At 41.2% G+C, this 24,743-nt stretch overlaps 1 protein-coding gene across 5 annotated transcripts in view; it reads left to right on the forward strand.

Annotated features, from left to right (window-relative positions):
- The window catches only part of SYNE2 (spectrin repeat containing nuclear envelope protein 2), a 177,352-nt gene that overhangs the window by 11,749 nt on the left and 140,860 nt on the right, over nt 1-24,743 (forward strand). For all 5 annotated transcript variants that reach the window (XM_063159774.1, XM_063159769.1, XM_063159771.1 and 2 more), the window contains exons 2-12: nt 5,771-5,886; nt 16,189-16,250; nt 17,115-17,210; nt 17,493-17,570; nt 17,663-17,755; nt 18,909-19,090; nt 20,631-20,827; nt 21,269-21,369; nt 22,070-22,171; nt 22,905-23,042; nt 23,860-24,024. In XM_063159774.1, the coding sequence (XP_063015844.1) occupies nt 5,808-5,886; nt 16,189-16,250; nt 17,115-17,210; nt 17,493-17,570; nt 17,663-17,755; nt 18,909-19,090; nt 20,631-20,827; nt 21,269-21,369; nt 22,070-22,171; nt 22,905-23,042; nt 23,860-24,024 (1,293 nt within the window). In that variant the 5' untranslated portion in view covers nt 5,771-5,807. The remainder of the gene's footprint in view (nt 1-5,770; nt 5,887-16,188; nt 16,251-17,114; nt 17,211-17,492; nt 17,571-17,662; nt 17,756-18,908; nt 19,091-20,630; nt 20,828-21,268; nt 21,370-22,069; nt 22,172-22,904; nt 23,043-23,859; nt 24,025-24,743) is intronic.

Consider the following 24,743-nt stretch of genomic DNA (forward strand, 5'->3'; position numbering starts at 1 on the left):
CCTGAAGTGCTGTGTGAACTTTTCAAGCTTAACAGAGCTGTGAGCACATCAGAAGTGATAGGAAAATATTATAAAAGAGTGAAAACCAAGCCAACTTGATGTGGGGCTTCTTGTGATAATTATTTAGGTCATGGGGTCATGGTTTGGATGCCAACAATTTGCCTTCAGGGAGGCTCTGTCAAAGTTACAGATAGATAGCTTACCAAAAAAATCTGGCTCAGTAGCACTTTGCAAGGCTCAAGACTCACACCTCCAAATGTTGCTTCTTCTTTCTGAATCTAAAATAAACAGAGATCTTTGTTAATAGCCAAAAAGGAAAGGGTCTTCAGTTGGTTAGCATTGTGGAGCTCAAATTCCTTTGGATTGGTTCACCAAAGATAAAAATCTGCAGTTTCTGTTCATGATGTTGGCTTGGCTCAGTGCATGAGTAATAATAATCTGTTGCTAGGAACAGACTTCAGTTTACATGGAGAGGCCTCTGTGGAGGGCAGGTCTTGGAGTCCCTGAGTGGGTCATAAATAATCAGTGGCACTTCAAAGGAGGAAAAGTAAAAACAAGCGGTTGGAGATGCTATGAAAAGATGTCTGCAATTCCTGTTGCAACACCAGTGGAAAGCATGCAGCCAACATAATTGGGAAAGTGTGGGGCATGGATCTCCAAAGGCAAAACCAGTGAAGCAGGGATTTACTAACAGTGGGTTATAATATTCACATCCCTCTAGCTGGGCTTGTTTGCAAGGTATCTGCTGCTTTCAGCTTTAGGGAGTGCAAAACTGAGCTAATTTCATGGCATATGATTTTCCAAGGGCCTTGAGGGTACATCTGTGCAGGGATGTGCACAGGTTAGCTGTGAACTTGGAGGCTGAAAATGTTCTTACCTGGGACAATGTGGAAAATACTAATTTGCCTTGCTTCCTAAGTACTGTGCACAGCTGCTTTGTAGAGGTAGCTTTAAATTAATTGATGGAATACCCATTTCCTGTTTTAGCTATAGTTACAGGCATTATTTTTTGAAGAAGGCAGTGGTTTAACTGCTGGGTTTTCCATGCCATGGAATCTTACCATCTGCGGTACTTGGAACAGCTGAAAGCCAAGGTTTGCAAACCACTCTTGATCTGAACTAATGTTAAGGCTGTGAAATCCTTTCTAATGAATCCTCTAAATCCATCTGAAACTTTTTTCACCCTTTCTTCTGAGACAAGAATGTCCTTATAAAGACCCTGCTTAAGAAGAGCATCTCTTAGGTCTCATTAAGACTTAAGCCTCACTGGAGACAAGGTATTTAAATCAGTGTTGTCTATTCTTATGATAATGGAATGCAAAGCCTGGGTATGATTATTTTCAGGTTAGCTCCTTGAGATTTGCAGTGTGCTACTTGCTCTTGGGTTTCTCTCTTATCAGTGTGCCTATGTGTGTATGTTAATGCCCAGGATTTTCTGCAATCTGCTGGCTAATACCAGCTGAATTTGGTAGAGGAAGGGAAATTACCCTAGAATTGGTGTGGTACCACTGTGCTGATATAATTTCCACCAATATTTTTAGGTGCCTGTTGTGGAAGTAGCTGAAGAAGTAGGGGAAGAAGGATTTGAGTGTTAGGAGTGCCCTCATCACAGGGAAAGCTTTTGGTGATGGTTTAACCATTTGAGCTGTGGATTGAGCACAGGTGGCCAAGAATTTGCCCCATGGAGAAAACCATGGAAAACTTTCTTCTCCAGGAGGACATTGCTAATGGCACCTTTCTTTTGTGACTTACCCTGCATTGGAGAAAAGATGAGCTTGCACAACAGCTCTGGTGCAATTCACAGAAATTAATCCACAGGAAATGAATCCATTGGAAAAAGGATCCCAGTGTGCCTGGAACTGCCTCTTTGACTCTGTGATACTTCACAGGCTGTCCCAAGGTGAAAGCAGTTAATGCTTTCCTACATTAACGCTAGGTTCTCCAGACAGAGGGAAGGACAAGGTCATTCTCTTCACCTTGGTTTTTATTCCCCAGTGACAAAGTGTAGTTTGAAAGCATTTGATTTATTTTTCAACATTGTGGCTATGTATTTCCTAGTCATCCAGCATTTCTTGGAGGGGAAGGGATTGGTTTAGCTCTGCAGTTCTTTGAGTCGTCATGAAACAAAATAACTGACATAAATACAAAGTAGAAAAGATGATCCTTCCTACTGCCAATGGCAACCTCTGCTGGTTGGTGGTTTTAGACTCTTCAGAGCTTGATTGTTTTGGACTCTTCAGAGGCTGTAATGATATAGTTACAGTTGACAATGCTGTACTTGAATGAAATTTGGGGCAAGAGAGGTGGACAAAGCAGGGATATTGTCCCTGTATAATCCCTTCTCAGACAATCTGTACCTTGTACCTTTTAAAGAAGACTAATCCTTGCAGGTGTGTCCTCCAGGACTTTGTGTCTCCCCTTCAAAGCACCTGAGGAGTCTTCTCTTGGGGCAGGGCAAACTGCATCTGCTGTGTTGGGTGGTGAATTGAGGGTTTGAGGGACATGAAAGCTTTAGCATAAATTTACCTGGTGTTAGCTCTGTGTCTTCATAACCTGCACTGTGGATTCATTGAGTGGATGTCTGTGTTTAAAGAAAGTTTAAAATTTCCCATCGTTTTGGGAGGGAGGCCATAAATTGACTTTAAAAGAATATAGGAGCATATGCTTTTCATTACTTATGATCATGTGCTGTAGTTGAAGTAAATTAATTCATAAATTAAGTAACAATTAAAGTTGATTCCTGCTTTAGACCTTAATATACTTTCTGCTTTGAAATCCTGGAAGTTTTATTAGCTTTAACTACTTGACTGGTTAGAGATCTGAACTGAGATTGGGGTCCCATCACATGAAGTGCAGTGAAGCAAATAAAAAGAGACACTGCATAAGAGACACTACATAAAAAGAGACACTCTGTGATGTTTTGTTGCTGTAGCTGGCAAAGGTTGGGCACAGAGGAGGAACAGTCACAGAAAGGTTAAAAATATACTTTGTGTTGTTTATGAAATGTCCATCAGACTTGCTCATGCTCTTGCATACTTTCCTGTTATTATAATGGAATTTTAATCCCAAATCCTGCTCCTTTCCTCTAGACTGTGGTCCCAGTGACTAGCATCATGCAAGTTAGTTGAACATAAATTGGCTCTGCCCATGTCATTGTCTCAAATGTGGGTGCTTTGAAATTGAACAGATGTGTAAGTTTCCACTGTTTGGAAGTTTGTTTACATACTTCCCACTTGGGCCATTTGTCATCATCTTCAAGGTGGTGATCAAAAAACCAAATGCAAGACTTAGTCATACCCAAAAAATATTAAGGCCACCTGACATTTGGTGTTTTCAGACTTTGGGTTTTTGTTGCTTCATCTTGAGAGAAAAAAGAAGGGAGTTTCCCAGGAAAGATTTCCTTGCCTTGGGCATAGCTGTGAGCACTGGATTCTTGCTCAGCCATTGCCCATCCTCAGTTCCTCTAAGAGCCCAATATTTATTATAGAATAGAATTCCAGGTTTGAAGGGACCTCAAGGACCATCTTGTCCAATATTTTGTGCTAAAAGCATGGTCCAGACATGGCAGAGCATCCTGCCCTGTCAAATCGTAACAGTGCCAATGTTGTGGAATCCACCCCTTCCCTGGGGAGATTAATCCAGTGAGTGATTGTTCTATGAAAAATTTTCCTCTTGTGTTTAATCAAAATCTCCCCAGCAGTAACTTGTACCCACTACCCCTTGTGTTTTCCATGTGATTCCTTGTAAAAAGGGAGTTTCCATCCTCTCTGTGGGCACCCTTCAAATACTGGAACATGGTAATAAGGTCTCCCCTTAGCCTTTTCTCAAGGCTCACCAAACCCATTTTTCTCAGCCATTTCTCCACACAGGCCTTCCAGTCATCTTTGTGCTCTTCTCTCTCAGAATGTCCACATAATATTCTGTACAGCATTGTCCCAAACTGCACCCAGTATTCCAGGTGTTCTGACAAGTGCTGAGCAGAATGAAACAGTGACTTTTCTATCTCTGATGGTGATGCCCTTGTTTGTGCTGCCCAGCATTTTGTTGGCTTTCTTGGCTAATTTAGATACCTTATGATTTCCATCATTACCTCAAGGCTTGGCTTGTTTATATCACCGTGTTCTTGTGCCAGCCAAAGATCAAATCAGTTGTTTTCCTCCTATTTTTGCTTGCTAATGAAGCCATACTCTTGTAAAATATGGAGTTTTTTGATGATCCAGATAGGTCTGACCTTTACCTGCCCCAGCTAGAACTCCCTTTGCTCAGATCTGGTGCCTTGAGTTGCAGTTGTAAGCTGATGGTGACTTGCAGAAGTGCTGCCTGGTCACTGCAGCAGCTGGAATCAGTGCTTCAGCCATATCAGCTAATATCTGTTTCTCTGGAAATCCACTTTTTTTGTTGCCTTTTTTCTCTCTGTCTGGCCTTTGCTTGTCATCGGTAAAGTGGTGTCCCATGGCAGGGGGGTTGGACTGATGGTCCTTTCCAGCCCAAAGCATGATGTGATTCTAACTGTGGGCAATAACCCCTGGTCTCACCTAGGTGCTGTAAATGGGAATTGATTGATGCTTGTGAAGTGTTCAGATGCCAGGGTGGTGAGTACCACAGAAAATCTTGTGGGTGACTCAATAATCCTGTCATCAGAGCAGCTCTTAGATAAAGCACAAGGACACACATTGTTCAGGGTGAGGAGAGTAAAATATTGAAGAGCTCCTCATGGAGTGCATGTTCCCCTTTCTGCTCAGTGAAGGAGACAGAGAGTGAGGAAAAATAGTATAGAGTGGAGTAAACAAAGGCTGCCTCATGATTCATGTGCACAAGGGAATGGATGTAAGAATTTCTCTGGCATTCCTTCATGTTGTATTTCCTGACTCATCTATTCACACCCTTTATTTTGACATATACTTGGTGGATGAGTTATTAATGTATGGTGTGGAAGTCCTAGTGCTTCTGGTGAAAAGGTTACAGTTGTGTAGGTAACAAAGCTTGTTCAAGAATAAGCCCTTAATTAAATTTCAGCTTAATTACTTTTGGAATTTGTTTAACTTCTGTGTTCTTGGTAAAAATAAGTCTCTATCTTAAGCTTCCAGTTCTTCCTACAGTGGCAGATTGAACAGTACTGCAGAACAAGGATCACTTGTAGTTTTTTAAGGAAGATGGAGCATATTGTTTTCTATGGGGGAGATATCCAGGGAGAGGAAAATGGAGGAGTTGGAAAAAGAAACTCCTTCATGGGGGTTGAGGAGTAACAAAGGTACCAGACAGAGACAGCAGTTGTGTTGATTCTCTTATGCTGCTTTTTCATTTCATCTTAATCTTTGCAGATTCTGCCTGGATTGTTTCTATTCTGTAACAATTATCCAGACAGGAAGGGAGGACTGAAAGGTACAAGGATTAAAAAACTTATGTTTGGCATTTACCAATCTGCAAAGGCTCTGTGGGCTTTTGTCACCTTGGCTTTCTCAAAGAAAGCAACGGTGTTTGAATTTTCCTAATCCTGGTGCTTTTGTTTTCATGGCAAGACCCACTGGGATGCTGGTTTATTGTGGAGTGCTGCTGGCCACTGTTAGAAAAGAGTCAAAGGACCAAAGCTTGTGTTCCTGCTGTGGGAAGAGTCACTTTATTCTGTATAGACTGAGGGAACTGCTGACCAAGGGAAGAAATCCCAAAACAAAATGTGTATCTTGGTGCCACATCATCATTGAACATAATCAATTTTTATGTAAAACTGAACTGATTTTCTTCTTTTTTTTTAAATTTAATATCATTTCAGTTTGGAAATTGATTGAAGAATCACCATAGAATTCAATATGGCATCACAGCAGTCATCTGCATCAACAGAGGAGCAGGCTTCCTCTGAAATAGATGATCTCCATCTAACGCTGCAAGGTAAGTCACTGAAGTTTTCTGTGTTGTTTTAATTAAGATTTTTTGTCAAAAATCTGTGGCTGTGTGTGCAAGTTGAAGGGAATTCTGAGAAACCTGTTTAAACTGGGGTTATGGTGAGTGTAGTTAGTTCAAGTCTGTGCTTCTTTGCAGATGTTTCTGTGTTTCAGGAGAGAGGCTTGAGCAGGGAAATGACAGATAAGCTCTTCTAGTACTTTCTCATGATATTTTCAGATTGGTTGCCTTTTTTGGTACTGATGTGCTCACTGGTTCTTGTGCTTTGTTTCTCAGAATGCATGTTGCTGTAAACTGTTTGGAAAGGAACCACCAGCATGAAAACAAACCAGTTTCATTAATTTCCTTGTTTTCAGCTTGCTGACACTTAGGTGGTTGCATTTTGCTGTCTTAATGAAGCTATTGACTACACTATTTTATTTTACTTTATTTACTTTTCTGTTTTTAACTACTATATCCCTTGCAAGTGGGGATAATTTTTGTGGCTTCTAAACAAATTTCTTATGGGTCAAGATTTGGGTTTTTACTTGTTTTTACATGTGTGATAACTTGTTAAGGAAGCCCTCAGTGCTGATATTTAATTATTTCAGTTTAATGGCATCTACCTGGACAGTGAAATGATGACAAGTGCATCCGGCCTGGCCTCTCAGAACTTTTGGGTTTTCCTTACTCACGTGTTGAATTTCTTTCTCTAAAGATTTTCTGTGAAGCTTTGCTTTGCTGTGAACATATTCATGGAGGCTATCAAGGAGGCTAGTCCAGGCAGCAGGACTAGCCCTGCTGAGAAGCTTGGCTTTGATGTGTTTAGAGCCTGGTCCATCCTAGAACGGATGGACTAACTCCTGTTTCCACAAAGCTATTTCCTTTTAACTCCCTTGCAATGAAATTTCCATGGTGCTTGGTGGAGAGCAAATATGTTGAAAACAGATGGTGCAAAAGAAAATTCTGCCAAGTCCCTTGTGTGATCCATATTTGCACTAGTGCTGTCGTTGAAGCCATGTGTTTTGACGAGTGAGTGTTAATAGCAGTCCAAAGCCAAGTGTCTTTAATGGTGAATTTTCTTCCGTTTTGCTTCAGTATTGCATTTTCAGGAGAACAAGCAAAAATTTGTAGCAGACAGGAGCTGCTCTGACTTTTGCACCAAGCACAGCTTGTCAGACACACATTTGTTGTGCCAGTCAAACTCAGCCTTGGGTAGAAAGGCTGAGATGGCTGTTGTTGTGAAACAGATTTGGAAAACACTCTTCAGCTTGAAGGCAGATTTGAAGTTACATGCCATTTTTAGGGCAGGGATTTACTTTCAATTTTTTTATTTTTTTTCAGAAAAGCCAGATTGGTGTTTGTATTGAAAGACAATTGAGTTTTTTGGTCAGTGTCTCATTGTAGGAGCCTTGCTTAGTAAAACTGAAATGACTGTATTCCTTTGCTGTAACAAATGGAGCTCTTAGATTGTGCTGAAATGAACACACTGCAAATCTTGTGCCCAGGCTGTCTGTGCCTGGCTGCTGTAAAACATCCAGAGATATCCCTTAGAAGTGACATGAGCAATTTTTTGTAACAATTGAAGACACAACAAATGGTCCTGACACATTTTGTGTATGGAGCTGTGGCACTGCGGCGTCTGCTCAGGGTCAAACAAGCAAATGGCAATACAGCTGTGAGGGAGCAGCAAAGACATGCTCCCTGACATGACATATAGGGACCATTAGCAGCTCTGCTCACAGATCTGTGGTAGCAAAGGTCAAAAAAGAAGAATAGGGTCACTCAAGGAAACAGGTTTTTCCATTAATAGGAATCTTGAGATGAAATTTGTGAAGCAGCCGGTGATATTGACTGCTTTAAATCAATGAGAGAAATTTCAGATTCAAGGAGTGGTTGCTTATAGCTATCAGAAAAGGAGCTTGCATTTTATGTGACTGCAGATGGATGTAAAACTTGCTATGATCTCCTTTTTCGAATTCCTGAGATATAGCTTCAAAGAATATGTCCAGCATTGTAATGCACAGTGTAAGAGGAGATGTGCATAAAGGAAAAAGCAGGACTGAGATCTAGTCTGGATATAGTCTAGATATATTTTAATCTACTTTTTAATTCTTTGTGATCCAACCTTCCATTATTCCTGAAAGGCATCCCATGGGGATAGAGCACTTGTCTAGTCTGGGTAATTAGGGCAAGATCAATTTAATGTGTCAGTTGGTTTGGTCATATAACTTTGTGAAGTTTATGCCTAAAAATAGTAACAAAATCATCAGCTTTATTTTTCTTTTCCTTCCCTACCATGTGTAGATATGTTACTTTAAGTATGTTTGACTGTTATTTAAGTTAGTCTTCTGCAAGGACAGCACTTTTGGGAAGAAAAAGAAGGAAAAGAGAGGGAAAGAATAATCCCTTTTAAGTAATTGGTGGAGAGTTTACTACTTATTAGCCTTAATTATTATAGAATCCCTATTAATTTATGGCTAGTTGGTTAATAGTGTAAAAACTTGTTAGTGGGTTTTTAGGCAGAAGAGTGTTCAAGGGTGAACATTCACTTTCCTTAATAGTGTTTGGCCTAGAAGATGCCATTAAGAAATTCACTGGAAAATAGGTAATAATGTAACTTAGTTCTCAGTGCATCTTTCTTGTCAGTTAATTACTTGAAGGAGATTTAATGAAGCTTAAAAAACATGAAGAAAATAGGTGAAGAAATGAAAGCAATATGTTTTATACTGCCCCATCTCCAGACAGTAAAGATAGTCATAAAATCGTGAGGCTGAAGTAGAAAGTTGAAAGAATATAAACCCTTACATATGAATCTTTTCAGATTTATGTATTGCTCTTTAACCTTTACCAGTTTTCAAGCTGATATCCAGATGAGAGTAATAGTTACCCTTTCCCTCCCTGCCAAGAAAATGAAAATTGCTATGAAAATGCATGATGTCAGGAATTGGCAGGCTTCTTTTATTTTCTTTTTTTTCCCCTTCCCTCTGTCCCAGATGTTATAATAAAATTTAATCAGATTAAGGTCAGCATTATCTGGCCCCTTTCCTTCAGCACCTCTCTGCTTCTTTGCAGTTTTCTGATGCAGCACATCTTACAGCAGCTGCAGAATTGCTTTGTTGCAATCCTTGCACAGCCATGTAAAAGTGCAGGTGCAAAGCCTGGACCTATTAGTGCTACATCCAGTGGGGCAATACTGTAGGGAAGGATTTCTCCTGCCAGACAATCTGCAAACATTGTGGTGAGCAGAGGATGCTTGACAGGGAGATGCTTTGTTGCACCATGGGCCATGTTTGAAACCTGAAGTCACTTTTGGTGTGGGATGGAGCAGGCAGGAGTCAGGGCTTGCCTGGCAGTGAGCATGGGAGGGATAAAGCAGGGTCCCTGTCCTGTGTCTCCTCCTCCTGGGTTTCCCTCCCATCCCTGCATCATGGGCTGGCCCCAGGGAGCCATCCAGCCTGCTGCTCATCCTTCTGTGAGCTGGAGAGGCACAGTCAACATCCAGAATTGCCTTTGGCTGCTTGAGATGAGGAGGCATGTCAGCTGCTTGGTAAGAGAAGGGTTTCTGGCAGAGCTTTGGGAGCTGTTGGAGATGGAGCCAAGCTCTGCTGCTGAGCGGGATTGCAGCGAGGGGAACGCGCGGCTGCTCGGGGATGGGTGGCTGCAGCAGGAGCTCTGCAGGGTTTGTGCACCCTGGAGCAGAACTATTTCTTGCTTCTGAAGTGTAAATCTCTACCTGTGGGCGGATTCAATCTGGATTTTTTTTTCCCATGCACAAATCCTTCCTCTGTCTTCCCTGGGATAGCAAACAGACCCCTGTGTCTGGTGCTTCCCACCACGCCTGTCCAGAACTCTGTTTTCCCTTTTCTTTTCATGCTTGCTGAGCTAATTCAATCACAAAAATGTGTTTTAGCCCTTGGAGTTTGGGATGTACTTACTCTTTCACTGTTTAGTTAACTGCAGGGTTCCTAATTTCTGACTCCACTTATTAATGTGTGTTACTGTTTATTACTGTAACCCAAAGCATGATAATACAGAAATGTGGTTGCTACAGCTGAAGAGAGTTTTTGAGGAGAACTGTTTTTGAAGAGAGTTTAGTGATAAGAAATGAATGATACTTTTTTCATGCAGTTATGTCTAATCCTTCATGAATGATTTCTCTTCAAGTGAAATTGAAAATACAGAGATGTGTACGGATAGGTTTTGTTGTGCAGCTTGTAGTTGATTGTACTCATCTCTGATTTACAATAAGGGTATTTCTTTTGGAGCACCTCTTAATTCATCCAGAGGTAAGGTAAATTAATAATCTTACCCAGCATTTTTATTTTAACTGTGTATCTCATCTGATGGGGCCACTTGCTTATTGAAGCCACAGATTCATTTTCTTTACCAGAATGATTTTTAAAAGTTTGTTAAATGTTTATTACAATTTTACAAGGGTGACTTTTACAGAAAGCTCCCCTAGGAGCTGCACAGAAATTTATTCCCAGTTTATGCAGCCTGGGTGAGGAGTGCTCTGCAGTTCCCGTAAGTGCACAGCTTCGTGGCATGTGACAGGGCTGATGGCCCTGGAGAGGCAACTGACACATGACACTGCCATGAAAAAATTCAGTCAGGGGTATTTTTGTCTGCTTCACACGCCTAACATAAAAAATAGATCGTATAGTTGCGTAAAAGCGTTCCCTGCTAGGTAAATTGCAGTTTGTTAAATGCATTGTGTGGTGTATGACTGGTTAAAAACTGGAATTAAAATGCCAAAGGAGTTGATGGCTCCTGAGGCACTTGTGAGATCACTACAGTCAGATCCCTGTTTCACTGTTCACTTTATTTAAAATGTTAGAAAAGCCGCTTGAACGTTTATCTTTAAAAGTATGTTGGTATGTAGATGATGTGACTTGGTAACTTTGAGAATTTTATCTCCACCTGCCTGTGCCCCTGAGTACTAAACATCACTTGGTGGTGGCAGTGAAGACTCTGGTGATTCAGAGCATCCTGACAATGAGAACAGCAAAAGGGTTTAAGACAGCCAGGAGGGCAAAGCTTGGTGTGAATGCACTTCTGAGTTAGCAGCACTTGTGGTGAACTGGCTTTCAAAAGGAAAAGGAGGTTGAGAGGAGTAATGTAGAAAGTTTCCACTTGCTTCACTGATGTGGTAGTAGTGATTTAGTTCATATTTATGTAGCATTTGGATTTGAAAAGACCCATTCCTCCTGTAGAGGCATTTTCCTCATCTTCATTGGGTTTTGGGTAAACTTTTCAATCTTGACAAAGAATTCTGTGTTTGTTTTTAATTGCTTAACACCATGTTGCTGAACATAAATGCTGGAAATAACCCTTTTCCCTGCTTTCCTGTCTGCAGAACATGAAACTGTTGCTGGGTGGAAGGGAAGGGACTTTACAAAGGGCTTGGGGGTTAATTGCTCACTCTCAACCTGGATTTGCAAGTCCTTGATTGTTATTCTGATGGTTCCAGTCATTTAAAGAATGTACTTGTTGGTGTATTAGTTCATACCTGCAGTGCTGTCTTGGAGATCTGGTTATCCCTGCTTCCCATCCTTTGGTTCATTCTGCTGCTCTGTCAGGGAGTGTGGGAATGGTTATTTTGAATGAAACTGAAATAAGGAAAGTACTGGGGCTGGAGTTAGCCCAGCACAGCCTCTGTCCCTGCACACATGGTGGGTACACTGTGTTGTGAGCAGCAGCTCCCCTGGTCTGTTCCTGTTGAGCTCCCTGCATGCTGCTGCAGGCATAGCCTCAGCTGACCTCAGTGCTGAAAGGCAGACACAAAAATATCATACACAAGAGGTAATTCCTCCTGGTGTAACAGAGACGAGAAGATGACAGACAGGCTTGTGCTCATTAAAGTGATTGCTTAAATTTATTTTTTTTTTTTTATAGAAGCCATAGAGTTGTGAATTGTTCACTGGCAGTGATACACAAGTTGTTGTGATAGAAGAAATCCTCTTTGCTGTTTGGTGACAGTGTTTGATGTCTGTGGATGGACAGGCTACATCTGTTCTGCCATGATTTGCTTCCCCCAGCTCCCTGCTGAAGGAGGAGGCGCTTTCCTTGAAGCTGCCATTCCCCCACCTCAGGAAGGGAGGCATGGAAGGCAGAAGAGGAGAGTAGATTAGTTTTAAATCTTGTTTTTTCTGCATCACAGTGTAAGGAAGGCTGAGAGTAAAACAGTGGCTGGCAGTGCTGCTGCTCTCCTTTTCCCTCCTGGGAGAGTTCAGCACTCCCATGGTCCCTGCAGTGTCCCTGTGCTCCTAATGATCAGCCTGGCTTGTAGCACTTGTTGGTAGCTCATTACTGAATAAAACACTCATTGTCCAGCAGTGTCTATTGATTTTTGGCTATCCTACGTGACACATTGCTTGTATGTGTTATTCCTCCCTAAAGAGCTGTTAACACAGGGTGAAACGTAATAGATTTTGGGTATTTTCAGATTACCAGGTTCTTATTTTGTTCTCTCAGATACACTTTTTAGCTTAGTGATTTTTGACCTGAAGTAAAGAGGATGATCAGGGTTTGGGGGTTTTGTAGCTTTTTTATTCTAGGTCAGTGACATTTTGAAAACTGGGGCAAGAGAAAACCAAGGTCAGTTAGAGTCCTACAAAAAGGCCTAACAAAGAATCCATTCACCCTCATAAAAATAAAAATCTGTATTAATTAACCCCATGGTAGAGATAAGAATTGGAGAGCTTGATTAAATCATTAGTGCCTCTGAGCAGCAGCAGCATTGGAGGGGGATCTGGGAGGGAAAACACACTCATCCTGAAAATTGCAATACAGCTGCCTGCCACGGTGCCAGGAGCACATCTGTACTGAGTGTGTGTGGCGTGGAAACCCTGACTGCTGCACTACAAACTGGGGAATACTGGCAAGCATGGAGTTCTGTTATTAACTGGGGAGGAGATTCTATTATTATTATTTGTTGGGGTAGGAAAAAAAACATTGCAGCAGAGGCAGCAGCTGCTTGGAAAGCAGCCCAGTGGGTTGTGTTAGGTAGCTTGTGCAGGGTTTAAGGTGTTCTTACATGTGGAATAACCACCTTGTACCTTCACTAGGTGAGACATTTGCCCGTGTGAACCAACACTTGCACTATCTGTCCCCTATTACATTATGAAACATTTTGATAGGCATGTCAACCAAAACAAGGCCAAATGGCTCATCTTAACCATCTGAACCAACCTCAAATGCAAGTTCTCCAAACCAGCAGCAGCAGTGTGTGTTTGGCAAGAGCTGCAGGAGTCACTGGCGTCAGGCAGAGCAGTCAATATTTGCTCTCTGTCCCTTTTCAGATGCTAGCAATGCCAGCTTTGCCTGCCTGATAAAATTGAGCACAGCCACTCAATAATTGCTGCTTGGGTAATTGGAATGGCTCCCACGTGGTGTTCAGCTGAAGGGTGTGGTTGGCTCCTGTGCTAACATGAAGCCAGTATCTCCATGCTATTTTTGTCCTCCCTGTGAGCGTTGCAGCGTTGTTTTGTCTGTATGCCCTGTGCACACTTAATTTTCTGTTTTCCGAACAAAATCCAATTTTGTAGTTTCGTTTCTGTCTGTTAAGATTGCCCTTATCTAACCCTTTGAGGTCAATCTTGGTGATGCTTAGAAAGAATCCTAAAACAATCCAGCCAGCAGGGGAAACCGCCTGCTTCATGCTCCGACAGGATGGTGGTGCTGCAGATTAGTGGAGGGCTGATGAAAGATGCCTTCACTACAGGATGCAAAGCAGTGCTCCACACAGGTAATGTGAATGTTTTTGTTGCTGCTCACCCGCCCAGTGAGGCAGAAAACAGCCTGTGGTGTAAGGAGCAGGAGCCTGGGTTGCCCTCGAGTGAATTCTTGTGTTTCATGAGTTGATGAAGCTTCACAGAAACTCCTTTGGTCTGTCTTGGATCACGAATAGACCCCAAGACTGCAGTTTGTGGTTACAAATTTTCAGTGCTTAGTAAAGTGTGGGACATTTTCCTGTGAGTGGCATTTTCACTTTCATGGGCAGAACAATCAACTTTTTTTTTTCCCCAAGGGCATGGTATTTTTGGTTTCCTTCATCCTGCCCAGCCTACCAAAACATACATATCTATTGCTGAGAAGTCTTGCACATTCCTTATGATGTCAAGCTTGCCTTCAATTAATCTTTTGAGCAAAAAAATGCTTTCAGAGGTAGAAGAGATGGTCTGTTCCCACCCTGTCTCCCAGATTTGTTTCTCCATGCATGCTTTTTCTAGGAAGGCAGCCCCAGTGCTTGCAATCAAGGCTGCTATGGAAAAGGAGTATAAAAAGGAGTTTGTGTTCAGGCTGGCTCTCACGTGTGACAATGTTCACAGGGGTCTTAGGAAGAGATGAGGATCTGACTCCATGTTTCAGAAGGCTTGATTTATTATTTTATTATATATATATTATATTAGAGCTATACTAAAAGAATAGAAGAAAGGATTTCATCAGAAGGCTGGCTAAGAGTAGAAAAAGAAGGAATGAATAACAAAGGCTTGTGTCTCAGACAGAGAGTCCGAGCCAGCTGACTGTGACTGGCCATTAATTGAAAACAAGCACATGAGACCAATCCCAGATGCACCTGTTGCATTCCACAGCAGCAGATAATCATTGTTTACATTTTGTTCCTGAGGCCTCTCAGCTTCTCAGGAGGAAAAAATCCTAAGGAAAGGATTTTTCATAAAATGTGTCTGTGACACTCACAAGCCTTTGGGATGGCTGCTGGTGGCAGATGTGAGTCCATCATCTCAGGGGCCAGCACCTCTGTTTGTCACCTGAGACCTGTGTTCACCCCCTAGGGATGAGTGGGTTTTGTGGTGTGCCTTGGAAATGGAGTGGTGTTTTGGGAGGGAGCATGGGCTGGCAAGTCAGGTAATTCACTGCCCCTGACAAGGCTGGGGAGCTGCTCTGGTCCAACTCACCCTCTGCTTCACCTTCTGGGGGAACTGGGCTTTCCTCCATCTCTGCTGCCCACAGGCAGGTCTGAGAAGCTGTTCAAATACTCTGGGTTTTGAAACATGGGCTTAACCAGCTCCCTGTCTCCCTGCAGAGCTGCTGGTTGGTGGCTGCTGTCTGTGTGGCACCACCAGGGCCCTGGGTGCAGAGCTGCACCTCTGTCACTGGGTTTCAGTCCCATTTCACATGATTTCAGTCCCATTTCACTTGATTTCAGTCCCATTTCACTGTTTTCTGCTGCAGCACAAGTTCAAGCCTTTTCTTCTTCCTCTTGCCTGTATTAGCATCCTGTGTCCTCCTTTTTGGCTGTGATGCCTTGTGAAGGCTGATGTAGAACAGAGGCTGGACAGACCTAAAGAATAAAGTAGGGATGTATTAAAAGGGCTCAATGGATCCACCTTGGGCAGCACAAGAGCCCAGCCAGGGCTACACCCAGGATGAACCAAAATGGTCACAAAATGGACAACTGGTCACTGGGTCTCTCACTTTTATAAGTTCTGGTCCATTTGCATATTGGAGTTAATTGTCCAGTTACAGCTTTAGCTTATGAAGTCCCATCCTTCTTGTTTTTCTCTCTTCAGTCCATGTTGTTTGTGCTCTTGGGCCTGAGATTTGGATCATTTGTCCTTGGTCCCCAGCTAGAGAAGGAATTGTTTTGTCTCCCTACTCTGTGCAGAGAGCTCACCATCCCTTAATATAAAGCTCCGACCTGCACACTAAAGCAGCACGGCGTCTGAAAAATAGAAAAGCTAAACCTGAGGCATCAGCTGGATCTGTACACCCCAGAGAAGGCCCAGCAGTGGAAGGGATGCAGGTAGAGGCTGTATTTCTGCATGACAGCCTCCTAACTCTCTCCAGCCCTTTGTTAGCAAAGATATCTCATGGTTAGGCTTCACCTACAGATGTGCATTTATCACCTAACTCCAGTCTGCATCCAACTTATGTATGGCTTCTCCCAAATTCCAGGATCTATCTTGTACTGATGATGGCCCTGAGTCCTTGAAGGAACATCTAGGAATGGACAGAGCTATTGCACACATATTTCTCTGTAGAATTCTGCTTTCACATCGCTATTTGTATTTGCTGGTCTTCTGAGAAAACCTTCATTAGTTATTCTCTGCATCCTGTAGGTTATGCTTGATGGTTGTAGAGGTCTTTGCAGTACCTACTCAGCAAGCAAGAAAATACCAGCTATGAAACAAGAGTTGAGAAAAACTGATATTAAATAGTAACTTAATATCTGGAAGAACAGACCTTGGGTTTGAGGTGGATACTGTGTGTCTTTTTGGGAAAGAGGAATAAAACCTGATCATTTTTTCCATTAACTTTAGTTTCTCTTTTGTTTGTATTTTCCAGTCCAGCGAGAGTTTACACAGAAGAAAACCTTCACTAGTTGGATAAATTCAATATTGGCAAAGGTAAATGGGGGTTCTTTAGCCAAGCCATTCAGATATGCTGGTTAGAGATTAAATTTTTTAGGAACTAACAAAATTGCTGCGAGTTTTTTTAGGCACCGGATGGGAGAAGTAGCCCTGAGAAGCATTTGTTTAGTAAGTGCAGCAGCACTGTATTGGGGCACATCCAAGGACATTTGTATGAGGTGGTTTGTATGTGGATGTCACTCTCCTTACTCATGTGGTAAAACTTGTGGTGGATTGAGGCACATGTCTGAGGGTTTTATGAGTTTCTGAGTTTACAGTTGGTTTTACTGGGATTAGGTAAGTGTTATTCTATTATGCAATCCAAGAACATGAGTTTAATGAGATGACCTGAGTGACTGGTAAGTATTAAGACAAACCACATAGTAGTGGAAGTGCTCTTTAAGCTCTCAGGAAACAGCTCCTGCAGCATGTGCTGGGACTCTGGCTTGCTCAGGTAGAAACAAAATATAATTTTGTTTTGGTCCCTCCTTGAGCAGAAACTGCTGAGCTCTTGATAAGTTGGTGTTGTGTGGGTGAAAAGAGGTTTAGTTATGCAGCTGTATACTCAAATTTGTACTTAATATTGAGTAAGATCTCAAAATATTAATAACTGCCTCATTTAGCTTTTCTTTTCTCATTTTTTTTTCTTTTGCACCAGACCTCCTTGAAAAATGTGAGTGCTTGAAAGTGAGGTCTAAAATTACCCTTTTAAACAGGATGTGACTGTTTAGATGCAAGATTTTTATTGCAGCTTAATGAAAAAAATAAAGGATGCTAAACATTATTTAACAGCAGAGTAATCTGTGATGTTCTGTAGTGTGTTGAATTCAAAATGACAGAAGATTGAAATTTATCTTGCAGCATATCCCTCCTTATGTTGTCTCAGACCTGTATACAGACATACAGCAGGGACATTTGCTTCTGGATCTTTTGGAAGTGCTTTCAGGTCAACATCTGGTAAGACAGAGTAATAAAAATATTACCTCAATCCTTTGTCAAGTCCAGCAAAGATTTCTGGATATGCTTAAGTGCAACCATATGAATCATCCCTCTGGGGTCATAGAGTTAGTTTCAAGTAACTTATTTTTATACCATTGACTCTGAAACATGCTGAAGTAAGTTGATTCAAAGTAATTTATGAATTTTTGCTGGACTTCCCTTTTCAAAATATAGAATAAAATTAATTTTTGCAGTTGAAGATATAACTTGTTGGTTTTTTTTTTTTTTTTTGCTTTGCAGCCACGGGAAAAAGGATTTAATACCTTCCAGTGTAGAAGTAATATAGAAAATGCTTTGACATTTTTAAAGAGCAGATCAGTGAGTATTAACTTCAAAATTCTCAACTAAAGCCAGTTTAGCTAGTGGAACATTTTCTTTGTTAACAATGATCCCTTTTTTCCCCTCCTTAGCTGAAGCTCATAAATATTCATGTAGCTGACATTATTGAAGGAAAACCTTCCATTGTGCTTGGCCTAATCTGGACCATTATATTTCATTTTCATGTAAGTATTTCAGCGATGTAAGAGAGTTTTAGTAGAGTGGAAAAGCACAAAAATGTGTTGACTTACATGATTGCTAAATAAGATGAATTAGTACTGAACAAAAGATTATTTTCTGACATGTGGAAGTGGCATCTCAAGGAGGAGATGCACCAGAGCAGGGCAGTGATGAACAGTACCTAGCTGCACATGGTAGGAAGGAAAGATACTGAGATTTTTTTTTTTTAAATAACCAGTTAAAAAATGGGCTAAACTTTGTTTGTCTAAGGTCTGTAATAATTAAGCTCCAAAAAGAGCAGATAGTGTGTAATGGCTCATCCAGCTCTCAGAGACAGCCTCACTCCTCAGTGCTGACTTTGCTCATAATCTACAATTCTTGTATATTTTTTTTCAGTAATAGTGCATGAAATAACACAAAGGCTGTCAAAGTCATGTTTCTTATTCAATAAGAGTGTGCACCTTGCATGGCATGAGGTTATGGGGTGGTGTGAAAGTCCAGGGCCTTGATTTAATGTAGGGCTGCAGAGGGTGCTGGAGCCAAGCTGGCTTCTAGGGAGAATTGTGCACCAGTAGGTGCACTGACTAGTGACTGGGGCTCAGGAGAGCACTAAGAAACAAAGTTTTCCAGCAATATTTAGCCCATATTTTTTTGTGGTAGAGATACTTTGATGCCAAAGAGTCTTTTGCTGCTCATGGCCTGTGCAATTACCTTTTAACCAAAACCAGGCTTCTCTAACCAAATAGAGATCTCTGAGGTCTGTCAGGTAGGTTTTCCTGCACTCTGAATGAGCAGGCAAACTCTGACTATGCCTGATATTTGTCACTCCTGACAGCAGAAACCACAATGCCATGGGCTGCTGTCAGTGGTTAGGGTAGAAATTGACTGAGAAGGTCCCTTGGTGTCATTGCTGGTACCCACAGCATAACACACAAGTCTTTGGGTGAATATATCCTGCCAAAAAAATTGGCTAAAGATGGGAATTCAGCATGAAATGGTTCAGATTGTGCAGATTAAAAAGCCTGGTTTGAGTTTGGGGGTCAGGGAAGCTACTGTTACATCTGTGGCTGAGTCCTGTCTAATTCTCTGGTGTTCTGCCATTGATGCCTTGGGAGTCTCTCACTGAAGCCTCATTGAGTGTCCCATCTTCTCTGACAGATTGAAGAACTGGCCAGGACACTTGCCTGTACCTACAATCAGCCTTCACCTGATGGTCCAGGTGCTGCTGACTCCTCTCCAAAGGCAAACAGATCAGCTAAAAAAAGTGCTAAAATTAAGGAACGGTGGAAGATGTCTGCTACAAAGGCTCTTTTGTTGTGGGCAAAAGAACAGTGTTCACTGTAAGTTCCAACCAAAACTTATAATTAACATGCTACACTTTGTATTACTCCTTTCCTCTAAGTGTGGTGATATTTCTCTCTGTTTTTTAAGATTACTTAGTGACAGCTTAGCAGAAAATGGTTACCAGTACTTTGAGCATCTGTCAGGCCCCAAATGTTTTGTCATGAGCCCTTTAAATATAGTAAAGTGAAGCTCATCTTACTAATTAAACACAACAGTGTAATCTGAGTTGTTTGGCTTTTCCTTTTTAAGGGCTCCTGTGTGGTAAGTCTAGTGAAATGTTTCCATGCTTTACTTGTTTTAATCCTCATGGTTGGCTCTGATTCACACAGTCTCATGGATTTTTAAATTTTTTTTAATGGAAAATGTAGGATTTCTATGCTAATCCTGGTGGTCCTAGTCCCTAATTCTAACAAGATGTTTCCCTGTTCTTGATGTACAGATAGCACTGCTGCTTTCAGGGGGAGTGTTCACAGCACACAGTCTAGAGCAGATACAGATATTTACATTTTCTTCAAGGGCTGCTGCTTCACTCCAGGATCTTCCAAATGTGCTTTACAGTAATGTCAGCTCTTTCTCCTCAGCTCTTTGGGTTGTTTTATTTGCTAATAAAATCCTACTAATATTCCATGTTATTAGTGGGAGATAAAGGCTTTCATCAGTACATCAGACACTTTCTGCCAGTAGAATGGCACTGAGGTTTGCCTTCTAGCTGTCTTTTATCAGAAGATTAATTGGCACATCAAAACCAGCTCTTTATCCGTGTAATCTTCTTCTTCCTTTTGCCTGTTTTTCAGCAATATTGCTGTCTGGTTTGCAGTCTCATTTCTGAACTGGCATTATGTTGAAATATTTTGTTACCAGTGAATCCTGTAGGTTTTGGTAAAGAAACAAATCTTGTAAGATTTGGCCCGTTGTTCTGTGACTGAATCTGATTGCCTGAAACCCCACATCTTTTCCATGCTGTAACATACTCATAATATACAGGCTGTTTTTGGAAAGCTGTCCCAGAATTCATTGTGGCCTGCATGGCTGGGCACCTCACAGCACTGTTCAGGCTGTGAACATTAATAAAAGATGATTCAAGGACACTAAGCTAATTAAGAGAAAAATAAATACTTTTTCCTGCACTAATAACAATGCTTTTAAGATTTGGATTTTCTAAAATGCCAGTTCTTGGTGTCCTTACAGACAAATACATGTTCTGCAGTGCTTTTCTTGTTGCTTTTCCACCCCATAGAATGCATAGATGTTGAGCACAAAGGTGATGTTTAGAGAGGATTTGGATCAGCAAGGCTTTATTTTCAGAATGCAGGTAGAAGACAAAAAGAAATAGTCATCTTGTAAAAAGAAGTAATTGTTGGGGTTGCTAGTACTGGCTGTGTTGTTGTCTGCCTTGTGCAGAAGTTCAGTGCTGAGATGCTTTTGGATTTGGTTCATATTCCATTTTACTGAATTTATATTATATTTCTAAATTGGTACTTAAATCCTGTTTCTTCAGATATCCTAACATTTTGTTTCCACTCATTGCTGGGACAGGCACAGCTCTGTCAGTGTCACTGATTTCAAGTCCAGCTGGCGAAGTGGACTGGCTTTTTTAGCCATCATCCAAACCTTGAGGCCAGGTCTGGTTGATCTGGAGAAGGCAAAAGCCAGAAGCAATAAAGAAAACCTGAAAGAGGCTTTCAGAATTGCAGAACTGGAGCTGAATATCCCACGGCTTCTGGAGCCTGAAGGTAAATGATCAGCTTTTTAAAAATCTTTGTTATTAGGAGTGAGATTAATGTGATCTATAAGACTGTGCTTAAGTTTGAAGTGGAACACTGATGTTTGCTGTAATACTCAAACCTGAGGGTCTTTATTTTATAACATCAGCTGTACTTAGGGACTGTAAGATTTTTGAATTGGCAACAATTGCAGGAGCAATATGCAGAAGAAATGATATGAAACTTTCCTGTTCATGGGAGAAACTTTTTCATTACTTAATCATGTTCTATTAAAATATTCCCAAGGAAAAAAATGCTCATATTAATTTCTGTCAATGGCATGTTAAGTGAGCTGTTGCAAAATAAACATGTTTATGGTAATGTGTTTTAATAACTGCAGCATAGTGTGTAATTATGTGATCAGGCCTAGAAGGCTGCATAATTATGTAAATGTTGTATTGGCTCTCATAGATGTTGACACTGTGAATCCAGATGAAAAATCAATCATGACTTACGTGGCTCAGTTTCTGCAATACTCCAAGAATTTGCCTGAGTCTGAGGAAGACATGCAGGTATGTTGTGTGGGTTATCACTGAGGCATTTTCAAATGAATGTGCTTTCTTTGCCCAGTTTATATCTGAGTCAGTAGCACATATAGATCCTCTGATTCTGCTAGTTCAAACTGAATTGGTTTGAGCCTTCTGATGCTCCTGTGTGGTAGAAAAAACTCCATGTTGCAGATTTTTGTTTGGTCCTACAGGTGGAACTGCTGTGCAGATTGTTTTGTTTTCATTTAACTATTGCAGAGTTGTCTTCATGTGTGCTCTGAAGTCTGTGTAAACATTGGAGGAAAAGCAGATTTGCAGATGCACAGAACAACCAGCTTTAAATTTAGTGGCTGAAATGTAAAGTGGACAGAAGTTGCCTCTGACAGATAACACTGACCAGGAACCCACATTTTGTATTCTCTATATTTTTTTTATGAGAGTTTAATTGGTTTTTCACATGCTGATAATCTCCTTTCAGTAGAACTGCAGTCAGGTCTTTTTTTGATGTCTTCGTATATTCAGGTGCCAGGTTTAAAACTTTGTCCCTGCAATGTAATAGTGCCTGACTCAAAACTCATCAGGGTCCCCAGGAGTTATTATTTGTTTTTCAACAGATTTGAATGGACTGTATCATATGCCCAATGAGTGTTGTTTTATGGCACAATGTAAATTAAAAACAATGCTTGCAAAATGGAAAAATGAAATTTTCTGCTCTAATTACCAGGAGAAAGTAAGAGAGGCCATGGGCTGGTTGGCTGCACAGGAGGAGAAGTTAGCAAAACTGCTGGTGGAAACAGAGAATGAAACATACTACCAGAAGTACAAAGTAAGTTGCATTTCATGTTCTGTGAAAAGAATCTGTTTCTGTGAATGTTTTTAATATTTTTCATCTTCATTGCCTGAAGTGTTAAATCAACTTTTAAAGAAAACTTGGAAATCTGACAATGTAATTGGTAAATCCCTCATATGATTGAAGGAAAGGTAGGCTAAAATTCTCTCTGTTATGAAAAAGAGATATGTTATTTCGTTTTTGAGCAAAGGTTTTGGAAAGAGTAAAGTAGTGTCTTCATTAATTGACGTAGTTGAAGACTTGGACAAGATTCAAGCACGTAGGCCCTTCACAGAGTAACCTTTGCTATTTCTGTGCTAATTACTACAGTAGGTTTTACCCAGCAAATGTTGTAGAGGAGTAGTTGAATTGCTGGCTCTAGGTTGTGCTGCAGCAAAATTTCCTTTGGCTTATATTGTAGCCAGAGTTTGTAATAAAGTGGCCCATGGGGAACTGTGAGAGGAGGAATTTTCCCTTTCTCTTGCTGGGAGGGGAGAACTGTGTTCTCACTGCACTAACATTATGTTAAATAGAGACTTAGGGAATGGCACCTATAATTTCAGACCCAAATATTGCCTGGAGACAAGAATGCCTCTTGCTGTCTTGCCTTTGCATGCATCACACCCTTTGAAGTTAATGGAGCTCCTAGCAGTGTGTTCAAAGGCAGGACTTGGCTCTGTGAGCCTCCATCCGACGTCTTCTGTGAATTGCTCTTCTATTTTATCTCTAGGAAATGATGTCATTTATGGAAACATTTAACCAAGAGAAAATCCCCTTTCTGCCTGTGTTGTCATCAAAAAGGGGTGAAGCTGAGCTGAGTGAAGGCCAGCAGCAGATGAGGGAACAGTGGGATAAAGTGATCTCTCAGGTCAGAGACATTTCTCTCTCACTCACCCCATTACCAGCATGAGCGTGTGGGATGGATGAAGAAGCCTAAGTCTACCTCGGGAGCTCACACTGGGAAAAACGGGGGGATGATGCTTTATTTGGGATTATAAAAGAGGTTTGGCCCTGAACCTGAAGTCCAGACAGTCTTGAGTGGCATTCAGTGCCCAAGAGGAGGCAGAAGGTGACTTTTTGTGTGTTACCCTTCTGCCTCCTGAGCCTCAAGATCAAAACATCGCTGGAAATGCATCTGGTTATCTTGGAGCATTCTTCTGATCAACGCTTTTGGCCTATTTATACTCAAAAGGTTATTTTGGAACACAGTCATGACTCAGAGCACAGACACTGATCTAGTGGGGCCTGGTTGGTCAGTGCTTTGCAGTGAGGTTGGTGTGTTGGCTCAGATTGGGGTGTGTAGGGCCATGCTGGGAATTGCTGTTTGTGGAAGAGATGTTCCCCTGTCAGCCCCAGCTGTTCATCTCTCTTTCCCCCACTATTTTTGCAGCTAGTTCACTATAAATTTTCCTGTTTCTGGGCCTTGGGGTGGTCACCAGCAAAGGAGAGGAATGCCAAATTCTCTGTTGTTGCAGAGGTTATGGGCTGGGAGCAAACCTGGGTTTGAGGTAAACAGGGCTGATTTTAGCTGACTTCATTGGAAACCCTTTTTTTTTATTGACAGGCCTGAGGGAGTGGGTTCCTGGGATGTCTTGAGCACCAGCTTATGCAGCTTATATCAGCATCTTGGTGATGGGGAAGAAAATAATAGTGAGAGATTTAATCCACTTGTTTTCCTTTTAAAGATTAACGAGTGGAAAGCAAAGCTGGACCAGATGTTGCCCTCCCCTCTGGATAGCATTGAGGCTTGGCTCCAGGAGGTGGAACGTCTGCAGGCAGAACATTTGCCTGATTTACAGGACCCTTTCAAAGCAATGTCTGTCTTCAGAGAAATAATTGTAATATTTAAGGTATGCTGATCACAAAGGAAATTCTGCTTCAGTTTGACCTGGCAAAGCACTTGTTATGGAATTGCTGTTTGACATTTTGGGAAGTGGTGTGCATATGTTTGTCTTCTGAAGATGAAAAGCTCTTCTGAACATACTACCTTTGAAGAATTATGAGTTTAATTAAATAACTGCATGGGTCTATAAGGCAGGTTTCAGACTTCACTGGGGGGAGATTAAATTTGAGTACTGCCTCAATGAGTAAATTATGCTATTCTTTTTTATGTGGTTCCTGCAACTTGTTTGTTTGTTAAGTAATATCACAGGATAATTGCATATTTATCTTTAAATCTGTACTTAATGCATACCTATTCAGAAAAGCACTTGAGCTTCAGGTTGCATTCCAGGGAGTTCAAGAAGTTTGTGTGTTTAAAAGTTAAATAGTTCAAGAAGTTTGTGTGTTTAAAGTTAAATATTTGCTGAATCACTCTGTAGTTCCATTCAAGGCAAGGATATTTTGATACCTTTGTACCATGCAAGTTATTTATTCTGATCTTCAAATATTTGTATAGATAATAGTTTAAGCATCCTTTTGAATTTGAAAGTTCTGAAAGAGTATATGTGTTGATGCCTGGCTGGTGATCATAATGCCGTATTTTGGGTTTTTATAAAGAAATTTGCTGGTTTTGTGACATTGTCCTTAAAGTGAATTTGAAAGAATGGGCAGTGGAGTTCTTGCAAGT

This window comes from Melospiza melodia, chromosome 6, assembly GCF_035770615.1.
Source record: "Melospiza melodia melodia isolate bMelMel2 chromosome 6, bMelMel2.pri, whole genome shotgun sequence".
NCBI lineage: Eukaryota > Metazoa > Chordata > Aves > Passeriformes > Passerellidae > Melospiza > Melospiza melodia.